Source organism: Pristiophorus japonicus, unplaced genomic scaffold, assembly GCF_044704955.1.
Source record: "Pristiophorus japonicus isolate sPriJap1 unplaced genomic scaffold, sPriJap1.hap1 HAP1_SCAFFOLD_858, whole genome shotgun sequence".
In the NCBI taxonomy this organism is placed as follows: domain Eukaryota; kingdom Metazoa; phylum Chordata; class Chondrichthyes; family Pristiophoridae; genus Pristiophorus; species Pristiophorus japonicus.
In genome coordinates, this window is record NW_027254781.1 from 20,419 (window position 1) to 34,995 (window position 14,577).

At 46.5% G+C, this 14,577-nt stretch overlaps 1 protein-coding gene across 1 annotated transcript in view; it reads left to right on the forward strand.

Moving 5' to 3' along the window:
• Positions 1-12,845, forward strand: part of LOC139257515 (mediator of RNA polymerase II transcription subunit 28) — a 30,663-nt gene extending 17,818 nt beyond the window's left edge. Inside the window, exons 3-4 of the mRNA XM_070874514.1 lie at positions 7,931-8,043; positions 9,526-12,845. Of these exons, the coding sequence (XP_070730615.1) occupies positions 7,931-8,043; positions 9,526-9,723 (311 nt within the window). The 3' untranslated portion in view covers positions 9,724-12,845. The remainder of the gene's footprint in view (positions 1-7,930; positions 8,044-9,525) is intronic.
• The last annotated feature ends 1,732 nt before the right edge of the window (positions 12,846-14,577 follow it).

Below are 14,577 nucleotides of genomic sequence, written 5' to 3' on the forward strand. Positions count from 1 at the left end.
TGACATTTGTGGTATCTCTCAGCACGCCACACATTGCTCCATTCAACAGGTGACTAAAGCTCTTTATGCTCGCAGGATGGACTTTATAAATTTCCCTATGACCAGCGAGGCACAGACCGAGAGGGCTTTGGGGTTCTCGAATAGCAAACTTCCCCAAGGTGCAGGGAGCAATAGACTACGCACATTGCCCTGAGAGCACCTTTACAGGATGCAGAGGTGTTTTCATAACCGAAAGGGATTCCACCCCCTGGATGTACAGCTTGTTGTCGACCACAACCAAATGATGGCAGTAAATGCTCATTCTCCAGGAAGCATCCATGATGCGCATATCTTGCGTGGCAGCACTGTCTCTGACCTGTTTAACAGTCAGCCACAAGGTCACGGTTGGATGCTGGGGGATAAAGGATATAGCCTTGCCAGCTGGCTCATGACTCTCCTGCGTAATCCCCAGATGGAAGCCGAGAAGCGCTACAACAAAATCCATATAGCTACACGCAATATCATCAAAGACTGGAGTGCTGAAGCAGCGCTTCAGATGCCTGAACCACTCTGGAGGCAGCCTACAATACCACCCTGAGCAGGTCGCTGAGTTCATCGTGGTGTGCAGCATGTTGCATAACCTTGCTATAAGGAGAGGACAACAATTGCCAGATGGGGCTGCCGGTCCACCTCAGGAGAGAGGACAGGAGGAGGATGACGAGGACCTCAGGGAGGACAATCAGCCTGGCGATGAACCCACCCACCCACCCACAAGACTGGAAAAGTCCTATGGGAGTTAAGCAGCTGCAAAACTCTTGTCAGCAGCTCATAAATGAACGTTTTGCATGAATTTACATTGGTGACAGTTACAGAAAGACAACAGTTGCAGTTGCATTACATTTCATCCTTGCCTGGCCATTGTTTTCCAACAATTGTATTCATGTTTTACCTTACCGTACGTTATTATAAGACACTTGACAACAATTGTAAAATGCAATAAAATATTTAAATTATTGAACAATTTAAAAAATGTTTAACTCTATACACCCCCCCCCCCCCCCACTCCCAACAGTCACCCAACAATAAATTTAAAATACAACAACAACGAGAACCCTCCCCCGGCTCTACCTGCGGTCAGGCTTCCTTCCAGATAACTTCTCTCCCCCCCCCCCCCCCCCCCCTCCACGTACCTTAACTCCCCGTTGTAATCGGGTAACGGACTAGGACAACTTGCAGTAGATGACCTCAAGGGCTGGTGGTGGTGGGGGTAGCGACGGTGGCAGAATCCTTTCAGGGGGTGGAGGAGGAGAAGACGTTTCTGATGAACTGACTTCTGAGCCACAAGGAAGTTCTTCCTCCTGACTCGCATCTGTGCTGGCCGTTGTTGGGACGGTACCTTGGAGTGCAGTGTCGTCTCCTGACAGTATCGCATGCTGCAAGGCATGGATGGCGGGGTCTGTTGGCCCATTGCCACAATCATCCGCTCCATACCCTCCGATATGCGAGCGGACATCCTGACAATGTTCCCCGTCAACCCAGCAAACGCCTGGAGGAGCTTGCGACTTACAGCGACGCTCTCCCTGCACAGTGTGGTCATGTCCTCATAGCGATCAGCCCATCTTAGTGTGTGTCGACCTCGGTGACTCAACCTCCGTGGAGTCGGCGTGGGCACTGTACACCTTGGAGTTGCCTGCTGCAAGCCGCTTGGGCCCGCTACTTCTCTCCAAGACGAAGTGGCCGCAGGTACAACATTCACAGAGATGCAAGGGGAATCCTCCTCTGTTTCCATAACATCATCCTCCTCTGGCTTGGTGATCTCTTCAGCACCTGGCTGATTCCGGAGATGAGGGGGTTACCTTATGATGATAGATTGAGTAGACTGGGTCTTTTACTCGTTGGAGTTCAGAAGGATGAGGGGTGATCTTATAGAAACATTTAAAATAATGAAAGGGATAGACAAGATAGAGGCAGAGAGGTTGTTTCCACTGGTCGGGGTGACTAGAACTAGGGGGTACAGCCTCAAAATACGGGGGAGCCAATTTAAAACCGAGTTAAGAAGGAATTTCTTCTCCCAGAGGGTTGTGGATCTGTGGAATTCTCTGCCCAAGGAAGCAGTTGAGGCTAGCTCATTGAATATTCAAATCACAGATAGATTTTTAACCAATAGCGAATTAAGGGTTATGGGGAGCAGGCGGGGAAGTGGAGCTGAGTCCACAGCCAGATCAGCCATGATCTTGTTGAATGGCGGAGCAGGCTCGAGGGGCTAGATGGCCTACTCCTGTTCCTAATTCTTATGACCACTTGCAATGGGGCAGCTGCAGGTGCGGCCTCCCTTTGCGTCTCTGGAGCTGGGTGACCTGCAAAACACAATTGAGCTTATTAGAACAGAAGGTACACACTCTTGCACTGCGCTGGCATACGTAGGAGGAACAACAGTACTGCAATAATTGGGAACTGAGAGGCGTTACGTATTATTACATCATATGGTAGTACATTTATGTGGAATTCAGCCATGACCTTATAATGGCGGAGCAGGTTCGAGGGGCCAGATGGCCTTCTCCTGGTCCTATTTCTTTTATGTTCTTAAGTTGTTAACCTGAGAGTAGTACAGAAGCCTCATACATAACATGACATCATTCATATATTATAATGAAATGCCGTTTCATTACTTTGAATTACCATTGCTTTACACATTACTCACGTGACGTAAGGGAGGGATCTGCACTACCACAGGTGGTGGCCGAGCGACCGTGGGTGCCCACAAGTGCTGCCGCACGTTCCTCAAGGTCCGTTAGGATACTGAGCTGGGCAGGGCCTCCTCCTGTGTACCTGCGCTTAGCCCAATTCTTGGATATCTTCCTCTGCAAACGTGACAAGAGCATGGCATAAGCTAATTGATTAGCTACTATCGTGGAAAGACAACAGTTTCCAATGTTATATGCTAATAGGGTTTGTATCCACAATTGGTGCATGGTTATAACAAAGATCGCGTTAGGGATCTAATGCTTGACACAAACATCTCCACTACAATCTCCATGAAGGGCCCCTGGGGGGGGTGAGGCAGGGGATGGGAATCAGGACAGCTGGTGAGCTCGGCAATGATGGGAGTTAATGTCCCTAAGTGTCCCAGGGCAGACATTGAGCCAGGGCAGCTCTCTCCCCAGTCCAGGCTGGGTCACTAAGTGACAGCCGCTGGAGAGACTGACAGTGTGGGTGAAGGTGACCAGACCCCTCAGTGCTCAGTCATGCCCCATCCACCAACGTAACCCAAAAAGAGACTGCGAAAATTAGAATTAATGGGCGCAGGTTCAGAACCCTGTCTAAATCTTAGCAGGGAATCTATGCAAGCATACCCAGCTTAATTTCAATCTGGTAGATTTACATATTCAGTGGATCATTACAATTTAAAATCCATTTAATACTTATTCTTGCCTAAGGAACCAAGCTGTTCCACATTTTGTGGCATTGGTCCGATCCCTTCGACTCGGACACCGAGGACATCACATCGGCGATCTCGCCCCAAATTTTCCGATATGTCCGGGGTGGAGGTTTCCCACGTGCACCCTGGGTTAATTGGCCCCATCTTGCGTGCACCTCCTGGACGAGAGCCTCGTTGGCCTCGTCGGAAAACGGTTTTGCCCTCCTGCCCACTCTCTGCGGGCTACTCGTGCTTGGACATCTTTTTTTGATTCTCTCTCTCTCTCTCTCTCTCTCTCTCTCCTCTCTCTCTCCTCTCTTCCTCACCCCGCCACCCCCCTTTGCCTTCTGCGCATGCCTGGATGACTCCTGACCTCCCAAATGGTGGGCAACTTTTGCAAAAAAAAACGCATGTGCAGAAAGGCCGTTGCTAGAGACGCTTTGCCTTCCACATTGCTGGGGCCCATTTCGCATCATTAAGGCCCAATCCACATCGCTGGGCTATCTCCGGAAAAAAAAGCCGAAAGTTGTGATCTGAAAAATGGGCGCTCTTGAGAGCTGAAACATCACTAAGGCTGGAACATCGCCCATTTTTTGGGCCCTAGCGATCGAAGTGGAAAGTCGAGCCCCATGAATAAGGGGCCACCCATTTAAAACTGAGATGAGGAGAAATTTCCTCTGAGGGTTGCAAATCTATGGAATTCTCTACCCCAGAGAGTTGTGGAGGCTGGGTCATTGAATATATTTAAGGCGGAGATAGACAGATTTTTGAGCGATAAGCAAGTAAAGGGTTATGGGGAGCGGGCAGGGAAGTGGAGCTGAGTCCATGATCAGATTAGCCATGATCTTATTGAATGGCGGAGCAGACTCGAGGGGCCAAATGGCCTACTCCGGCTCCTATTTCTTATAAGAACATAAGAAATAGGAGCAGGAGTAGGCCATACGGCCCCTCGAGCCTGCTCCGCCATTTAATACAATCATGGCTGATCCAATCATGGACTCTGGTCCACTTCCCTGCCCACTCCCCATTACCCCTTAATCCCTTATCGGTTAAGAAACTGTCTATCTCTGTCTTAAATTTATTCAATGTCCCGGCTTCCACAGCTCTCTGAGGCAGCGAATGCCACAGATTTACAACCGATTGAGAGAAGAAATTCCTCCTTATCTCAATTTTAAATGGGCGGCCCCTTATTCTCAGATTATACCCCCTAGTTCTAGTCTCCCCTATCAGTGGAAACATCCTCTCTGCATCCACCTTGTCAAGCCCCCTCGTAATCTTAGACATTTCGATAAGATCACTTCTCGTTCTTCTGAATTCCAATGTGTAGAGGCCCAACCTCCTCAACCTTTCCTCATAAGTCAACCCCCTCATCTCCGGAATCAACCTAGTGAACCTTCTCCGAACTGACTCCAAAGCAAGAATATCCTTTCGTAAATGAAACCAAAACTGTGTGCAGTATTCCAGGTGTGGCCTCACCAATACCCTGTATAACTAGCAAGACTTCCCTGCTTTTATATTCTATCCCCTTTGCAATAAAGGTCAAGATTCCATTGGCCTTCCTGATCACTTGCTATACCTGCATACTAACCTTTTGTGTTTTCATGCACAAGTACCCCCAGGTCCCACTGTACTGCAGCACTTTGGAATTTTTCTCCATTTAAATAATATCTTGCTTTTTGATTTTTTTTTTCTGCTAAAGTGCATGACCTCACACTTTCCAACATTATACTCCATCTGCCAAATTTTTGCCCACTCACCTAGCCTGTCTGTCTTTTTGCAGATTTTTTGTGTCCTCCTCACACATTGCTTTTCCTCCCATAATTGTATCGTCAGCAACCTTGGCTACGTTACACTCGGTTCTTTCTTCCAAGTCATTAATATAGATTGTAAATAGTTGGGGTCCCAGCACTGATCCCTGCAGCACCCCACTAGTTACTGATTGCCAACCCGAGAATGAACCATTTATCCCTACTCTCTGTTTTCTGTTCGCTAGCCAATCCTCTATCCATGTTAATACATTACCCCCAATCCTGTGAACTTTTATCTTGTGCATAGAAACATAGAAACATAGAAAATAGGTGCAGGAGCAGGCCATTCAGCCCTTCTAGCCTGCACCGCCATTCAACGAGTTCATGGCTGAACATGAAACTTCAGTACCCCCTTCCTGCTTTCTCGCCATAACCCTTGATCCCCCGAGTAGTAAGGACTTCATCTAACTCCCTTTTGAATATATTTAGTGAATTGGCCTCAACTACTTTCTGTGGTAGAGAATTCCACAGGTTCACCACTCTCTGGGTGAAGAAGTTTCTCCTCATCTCGGTCCTAAATGGCTTACCCCTTATCCTCAGACTGTGACCCCTGGTTCTGGACTTCCCCAACATTGGGAACATTCTTTCTGCATCTAACCTGTCTAAACCCGTCAGAATTTTAAACGTTTCTATGAGATCCCCTCTCATTCTTCTGAACTCCAGTGAATACAAGCCCAGTTGATCCAATCTTTCTTGATAGGTCAGTCCCGCCATCCCGGGAATCAGTCTGGTGAACCTTCGCTGCACTCCCTCAATAGCAAGAATGTCCTTCCTCAAGTTAGGAGACCAAAACTGTACACAATTCTCCAGGTGTGGCCTCACCAAGGCCCTGTACAACTGTAGCAACACCTCCCTGCCCCTGTATTCAAATCCCCTCGCTATGAAGGCCAACATGCCATTTGCTTTCTTAACCGCCTGCTGTACCTGCATGCCAACCTTCAATGACTGATGTACCATGACACCCAGGTCTCGTTGCACCTTCCCTTTTCCTAATCTGTCACCATTCAGATAATAGTCTGTCTCTCTGTTTTTACCACCAAAGTGGATAACCTCACATTTATCCACATTATACTTCATCTGCCATGCATTTGCCCACTCACCTAACCTATCCAAGTCACTCTGCAGCCTAATAGCATCCTCCTCGCAGCTCACACTGCCACCCAACTTAGTATCATCTGCAAATTTGGAGATACTGCATTTAATCCCCTCGTCTAAATCATTAATGTACAATGTAAACAGCTGGGGCCCCAGCACAGAACCTTGCGGCACTCCACTAGTCACTGCCTGCCATTCTGAAAAGTACCCGTTTACTCCTACTCTTTGCTTCCTGTCTGACAACCAGTTCTCAATCCACATCAGCACACTACCCCCAATCCCATGTGCTTTAACTTTGCACATTAATCTCTTGTGTGGGACCTTGTCGAAAGCCTTCTGAAAGTCCAAATATACCACATCAACTGGTTCTCCTTTGTCCACTTTACTGGAAACATCCTCAAAAAATTCCAGAAGATTTGTCAAGCATGATTTCCCTTTCACAAATCCATGCTGACTTGGACCTATCATGTCACCATTTTCCAGATGCACTGCTATGACATCCTTGATAATTGATTCCATCATTTTACCCACTACTGAGGTCAGGCTGACCGGTCTATAATTCCCTGTTTTCTCTCTCCCTCCTTTTTTAAAAAGTGGGGTTACATTGGCTACCCTCCACTCCATAGGAACTGATCCAGAGTCAATGGAATGTTGGAAAATGACTGTCAATGCATCCGCTATTTCCAAGGCCACCTCCTTAAGTACTCTAGGATGCAATCCATCAGGCCCTGGGGATTTATCGGCCTTCAATCCCATCAATTTCCCCAAAACAATTTCCCGACTAATAAAGATTTCCCTCAGTTCCCCCTCCTTACTAGACCCTCTGACCCCTTTTATAACCTTTTATGTGGCATCTTGTCAAATGCCTTCTGGAAGTCCAAATACACCACATCCACTGGTTCCCCTTTATCCACCCTGTTCGTTACATCCTCAAAGAATTCTAGCAAATTTGTCAAACATGACCCCCTTCAGAAATCCATGCTGACTCTGCCTGACCGAATTATGCTTTTGCAAATGTCCTGCGACTGCTTCTTTAATAATGGACTCCAACATTTTCCCAACCACGGATGTTAGGCTAACTGGTCTATAGTTTCCTGCTTTTTGTTTGCCTCCTTTTTTGCATTTGCAGTTTTTCAATCTGCTGGGACCTCCCCGGAATCCAGGGAATTTTGGTAAATTACAACCAATGCATCCACAATCCCTGCTGCTACTTCTCTTAAGACCCTAGGATGCAAACCATCAGGTCCAAGGGATTTATTTGCCTTTAGTCCCATTATCTTACTGAGTACCACCTCCTTAGTGATTGTGATTGTATGGAAGCTTGCTTGCTAGTCGCAGTTCCTTGACATCTTTTCCTCGAGCAAGAAAAGCACTGATTCCTCGCTTGGTCAACATATCACAGCAGGACAGGCTTTGAATGGAGGCATATGGAAGAGATTTATCTAGCAAAAAGGGTGTGAGCCTCAAAGATAACTAAATTATTAGAAAGTTTATCTTATTACCATCTTATGGCATTTTTCACTTTTCAGTTCTGCTATTGATGCAGATTTAGATGCATTTCGATTCAAATTATGAAATTTCCAACAACATGGCATATTTTTTGTGAATGTCTTCATTTATTTTGCCACAGGTGTAGAGCAATGCATTCAAAAGTTTTTGGATGTTGCCAGACAAACGGAGTGCTTCTTTCTTCAGAAGAGGCTACAGCTTGCTGTTCAAAAACCTGAACAAGTCATAAAAGAGGTGAAGGGACTTTATTTTCTGTGGTTTAATATTTCTCTTTCCTCTTTCTGGATAAGTTGTCTCGACGGAAAAATCAATTGGGGATTGAGTCATGGGTATTTTATTACTAGGATCCACAATAAAGCTGAATGGAGTTAGTATATTTCTGGATATAAAATGATGGCAGAAGTGCTGGCTTTTCTTATTAGCCTATATAATCTTTTATGAAAGAGAAATACTTGTTGGATTGTGTCTGGGCACAACACCTTAAGAAGGATATATTGGCCTTGGATGGAGTGCAGCATATATTTACCAGAATAATACCAGGATTCTAAGGATTAAATACAAGGAGGGATTACACAAACTAGGGTGATAGTCCCTGGAATTTAGAAGGTTAAGTGTGATTTGATTGAAGGTTTCAAGATATTAAGGGGATAAGAGAAAGACGATTTCCGCTGGTTGGGGAGTCGAGGACATGGGGACATTGCCTAAAGGTAGAGCAAGGCCTTTCAGAAGTGAAGTTAGGAAACACTTCTACACACACAGGGTGGTAGAAGTTTGGAGTTCTCTTCTGCAAATAGCACTCGATGCTAGATCAATTGTTAATTTTCAATTTGAGATTGATATATATTTGTTAACCAAAGGTATGAAGGGATGTGGGGCAAAGGTGGGTTTATGGAGTTAGGTCACAGATCAGCAATGATCTCATTGAATGGCAGCACAGATTCGAGGGGCTAAATGGCCTACTCCTGTTCCTATATTAATCAATTCTGGTGTCCAAATCCTGCTTCACCGTTACTGTGGTTCTCCAGGCAACAAAGTACTTCAACTGAGGGAAAATGTGTGGCAGGCTGGTGGAGTGACTACACACAGGTTGGGAAAAGTGTGATGCCAATGGTCTTTGGAACCATTTGACTATTATAGATAGTGCTTCAGGGGTCAGATCGCAACAACTTCTACATTGCAGTTGGGGCACCCTTGTTTATTGCATCATTGCCCTGTGTGTTTTCTCCTTGTACATTCTCCTTTTCTTTCTCTCTCCCTCCCTCGGGGGCACGCACCGTTTCCCTCCCTCGGGCTCTTAGTCTCCCTCCCTCGTGCGCACTTGCGCTTTGTGTGTGTCTCTTGCTCTTTCTCTTAAAAAATATTTCGTGCAGAACTTTCTTGCACTTTTCAGAGGCAAAAAACCCAGCGAGTAGCTTAACTATGTTAACTGTTGTATCACTGGTTCTTGCATCCATTTTCCCCCCATCCCTTGCTCAGTGGGGTGGCCTATACTTTTCCAAATGCTACTATTAACTTAACAATTGCAAGCGGCATGTGTGCCATGGACCTACCAGTTCCACTGCTTGGCACTGCTCAACTGTTTTTTTCAGAAACTTTTGCCTCAATGTATATTTTATTAACTATAAATTTCTGACCACATTGTGCCTTTTTAAAGTCTAAGCATTGAATTCACTTTTTTGGGAAAGGTTCTTAATTTGTTTTAATATTGTTTTACAGGATGTTTCAGAATTGAAAAATGAGCTACAGAGAAAGGAGGCCTTGATCCAGAAGCACCTAAGTAAGCTGCGCCACTGGCAACAAGTCTTGGAAGATATTAATGTACAGCCCAAAAAATCAGCTGACCTGGCTCAAGGACCGTTGGCCTATCTTGAACAAGCATCTGCAAATATCCCAGCTCCACTAAAGCAAACGTGAAAATTATACACATGGGCCAAGGTGTCAGGAAGTTTCATCTTAACTGTTGTACACCCACACCCCCCAAAATAATCAGTTCCAGTTAACCTCTTGAATGGCACCAAGAGTATTATGTACAGTGACTGAATCACTTTGCAATTACAACCTTTGGAACTGCAGGGTATAAATTGCTGATACATGCATCTTCAGAGCAGTTATTCTCTGTGAAAAAATGTGTAATTATATTGTTGACATGATTGATATGATAAAACTTTGTGTACAAAATACTAGATGTTTGTGGCAAATAGTGTATTGATACTAACTATGTTGAAGAATGTCTAGTTTTTTGAGCAGTCAAAATATAATGCTATTGAAATTTATTCTAGATAAGTTTTTTATCACATTTATAATTTTTTTAATAGTAAATGTGTTAAATGTCTTGCAGAATGTAGTAACCTAGTCCCACCAGTAATCATCGTCAACAAGCAGTCTTTGAAGGAGGCAGCATTTGGCTGGTAGAATTGTACTTGGACATTGAGACCTCCGTGGCACTACAACTTTGTGTACCTGGGGGTAAAATTAAAAAATGTACCTTCGAATCTAAATCGGGCCCCGATTTTTGTGCTTTTGGATTAATTTTAAATCTCTCGATTTGGTAATTGTGACTTTTGGATTGGAAACTTGCAACTGTCACTGCATTATTTAAGAAGGGAGCGAAGCAGAAACCAGTAAACAACAGACCTGTCAGTTTAACATCAGTTGTGGGAACATTACTGGAATCTATCACCAGGGACAGAGTGACTGACTGAGAACTTGGAGAAGTATGAGCTAATTTGAGGGTTGCTCACTCTCATCCCTAACTCAAGTAATTCACACACCTATAAAGACCAAGCAAATCTGTGAGCATCTAGCTTGCAGGATCCTGGTGAGAAATGCCAGGTTAATGGCTTAGTTGGTTCCATAAAGTTACAAGGCACTGTTTTAAGGTTGCAGTTTTTGTCTGTCTTTCGAGTTTCAGAAGTCTGGAACATTCTTTGAGTCAGCTATTTCCATTATAAATTCCTGTGCCCGTATTTATAATGGAAATTTCTACATAAATTTGATACGCTGTAACTGGACAATCTGAATACAAAATAACTTGTATTTGCACTTTCACAACCTCAGTACTTTTGAAGTGCAACCCAGGATACATCAGTACTGTTCAGTTAGGTGCACTGATGGAATATTTTTCTTCAGCTTGTCGCAGTTTTTGCCGAGTTTTAAAAATTATTAGAAGCAAAGCTAGAGGTCAAATTTCAAAAACTGCAGGTAAACTTTATAGAATTTTTTTAATGGAGAAGGCTGTAAGAGAATGTAAAGCAAAAAAATGGTAATTCCCTCCTCTATCTATGTTCTCTTCAGCAGAGCTAGGAAGTGAGCTAGCATTGTGCTGAGTTCTTTCCTGGACTGTCCTTGGCTTCACCACCTGCTGGCTTATACCTTGCAATCACTCAGTACAGACCCCTCTAATTCACTATCTTAAGTAATGCGGGAGGCTGATTTCTGTTGGTGCTTGGAATGGTAAGAGCAAGTGACCGTGCATCTTCTCGAGGGTTCTCACAATGGTGATGAGTGAAAGGAATGGGTTGAACATTGCAGGGACGCTTTGCAGAACTGGTGTGGGGTGGTGCCAACCTGGAGCATCATAGGGCAGTCAGAATGTACAGCATGAAGTGATGTAAATGTGGCCATGGTGAGGCCATCACTGGCCTCCCGGGAAGCAATGTGGTTGAGTGCTGATGCCCTGTGTCCTGTGCAGCATCAGGTGATTGTGGAGAAGGTTGGTGTTGGTAGTGATGCTGGTGTGTTTAGTGATAGTGTTTGGGCTGATTGTGGTGCGACTGTAAGTGTCAAGGTGAGATTTATTCAAGGGCACCGATGCTGCTGGAATAGATGGCAGGTAAGTTTGAGATGACAGAAATGCCCTGTCTGTAAGGTTCTGCAAAACCAACCACGGAGACGTGGCAGGGAAAATGGGAAGATGCCATGTTTAAAATGACCAACTGCAGCCAACAGCCTGTAAACCGTGGAGGATGATGGGACTCTGGCCACGCTGTACAGTAACAGACAGTGTTGCAGGGGCACAGAACCGGACGGGGGATAAGCCAGCTACCGTAAGGCGGAAGAGTGTACATTCGGTTCTTCCAGGAAAATGGATACAAGCCAATTTTATATTTTTAAAACTACATTTCTCCAGCTTTTTGTGTAAAACCCTCACACAAGAGGCAACATGTCCAGGCAAAATCACCCCAGTAAAACACAAGACAACACAAAGGGTATCAGTTTGAATAATTAAACAAAGGCCCACAGGTCTGATGCAATCATTTTGGCCAGCCCAGACAGAGTGGCACCTCTGTCGAGATAGTGAACAATCATCATTCACCCCATCAGCGAGTGACAGGATACAGGAGGTGTGGCTAATCTTCCATTCCAGACAGATCGATACACATCGAAGTGCCATTCACACCCCATTTTATTCATGGAAGACCCAAGACAATGGCATGCAGTTTTGGCGCGAAGATGAACGGACTATAAGATAAGCTGCAAAAACACACTTGGAGGTTGGAGTCAGCTTTTTGCACTGAGTTGTAGGGTTGAGTTAAGAAGGTGGGAGTCAGTTTTCGTTGTGGTTGAGTTGAGTTAAAGGGGAGTTGAGTCAGCTCTTGACAGGCCCTCGCTCTGGGGAAGGTGTGCTTAACTCCAGCAGCTTTTTTGCTTAGGAGCCAACCGAGAGGCAAATAAAAGAAACCGACACAACATCGAGGAGGAAAACCGAACCGACCAACAACGTAAAACCCACCCCAGAGGGACCCCGAGCTGAAATAAGTGCCCCCAGAACCCCGGAGTTGATAGGATTGTGAGTATCGCCCAAACCCCCTCACAGACTCAATTTAGGATAGGAATTGGTAAGAAGGGTGGAAGTGGGAGGTGGGTTGTGTGTGGGTGGAATGTTTTAACCTCTTATTTTCCCCTTCCCTGTTGCGAGAATTTTTCGTGTTGTTGAGTGAGATTGTGCCATTACTGCTATTTATGACCACTTCCTATGCCCTCTCTCTTTGTGTTTACTTTTCTAAATAAACAACATTAGCCATTTTGTACTCTTACCCACTGTGTCTGGTGCCTCGTTACTCACCCATCCTCATAAATCGTCCGTACAGAACCTCAGGGGAGTGTGGATTCGAACCCACACCCCAAGCGCCCCTTACAATGGTGACCGCGGCAGGACGTGCATTGAATGAAGGTGAAGAGACAGTAGGTCTTGGTGGAGAGTAGTATAAAATGGAGGGTAGGATTGCTAGGTATGTAACAGCAAGGATAAACTGCTCAAGGAAGTGAGTGCAGGCGCTGCTGAGGGGTGAATGGCCTGAGGATGCAGCAGCCAGGTGGACCCAGAGTAAAGATCATAAAAGATCAGTGGAAAAGACCAGCAAAGAAAGGGAAAAGCTGGATCAGGATTTAAAGTGGGAGAGGCAGGAACGAGAGAGAGATGGAGAAAGCTATCGCAACCACAGGGAGTACCTTCAGTCCCAGGTAACTGAGGGAAAAGGTTACGTCAGGGGACTGCAGGAGGAACTTGCCCAGGCTTAGAACCAGGGAAGGTTGGGAGAGGGTAAGAGTCTCCAGCTACTAGCTGCGTTTCAGGCGTGCCACAGCAGGGCAGAGGCGGATCATCGTTCCTTTCAGGAACAAATTGATTGGCTCACCCTGGCTCTGGCTGAAGCCAAAGCAGCCCTTATTCTAGCCGGAGCAAAAGCTCTGGAAGTGCCCGAGACTCGAATCCCCACCCGGCCTGACACCAAAGCTCTGGCCCTAGCTGAGGCAAAAGCCCTTGGCTGGGCTGAAAGCAAGGCACCCAGTAAAGGAGTGGTGTGCCTTATCAGCCCAGCTGAGGTGCGGAAGGGGGAGCATAGTGAAACAGGCTGTGGGGAGGAGGATAGGGAGGAAGAATCCTACAGGCCCTCTCCCACAGCCCCATTGGGGATCCCGGAGGAGAGGCAGGGTGAAATGCTGGAATCTAAACCTTCGGGACCAGCCCCAATGTGCCCCATCAGGCAGAGTAGATTCGGACCACCCGCAGTGGGTCAGGCTGAGGGTCCCCTACAGAACCAATACGTGCTTCCCCACAGTGCGACCCAGCTGCGGCAGATGGTGGCCCATGTGAATAAACTTACCCGAAAAGGAGACTCCTCTGTTCACTTTATGGAAGTAGAGCAGGTAGGAGACATAAATTACTGCGATGAGGCCGAACGGAGAAAACTGCTGCTGTTCTCACTGGACCCAGCCCTGTGTCAGGCTCTCTCTGCTGAGAGCAAGAGGGGTCAGCGAACAGTGGCCGCTCTCCAGGAGGATATCCTGGAGGCCATGCGGTTGAACGATGGCTGTCCGTTCGACCGGGTACAGGCCACTGTCCAGAGACCTGGGGAGACCCCCCCAGGCATTCACTGATCGACTGTGGCCAGTGTATGAGGAAACCAGTGGGGGGGAATTTGGACAGAACCCAGCTGGATGCACACCGACGTGGTCGCTGGCTGCGTGCACTGGTGGCAAACAGCCTACCGGAGTTGCGTGCCCAGGCCAACCTGTGGTTCGATTTCAGAGACCCCCAAGCCACAGAGGGGACAGTGCTGAGGCAGCTGACCCTCTCTTTTCGCAATGGCAGAATCGGGGGGGTGGGGAGAAACCCACCAAGGGGAAGGTGTGTGAGATCCGCCCCGGCTCTGATAAGAGAGAGTGGAGGCAAGAAGGGAATTGGCCGGCAGACAGAGAGGGGGTTTGCTACGGGTGCGGGAAGACGGGCACATGAGGAGGGAATGCCAGGATCCGAGGCAGAAAAAG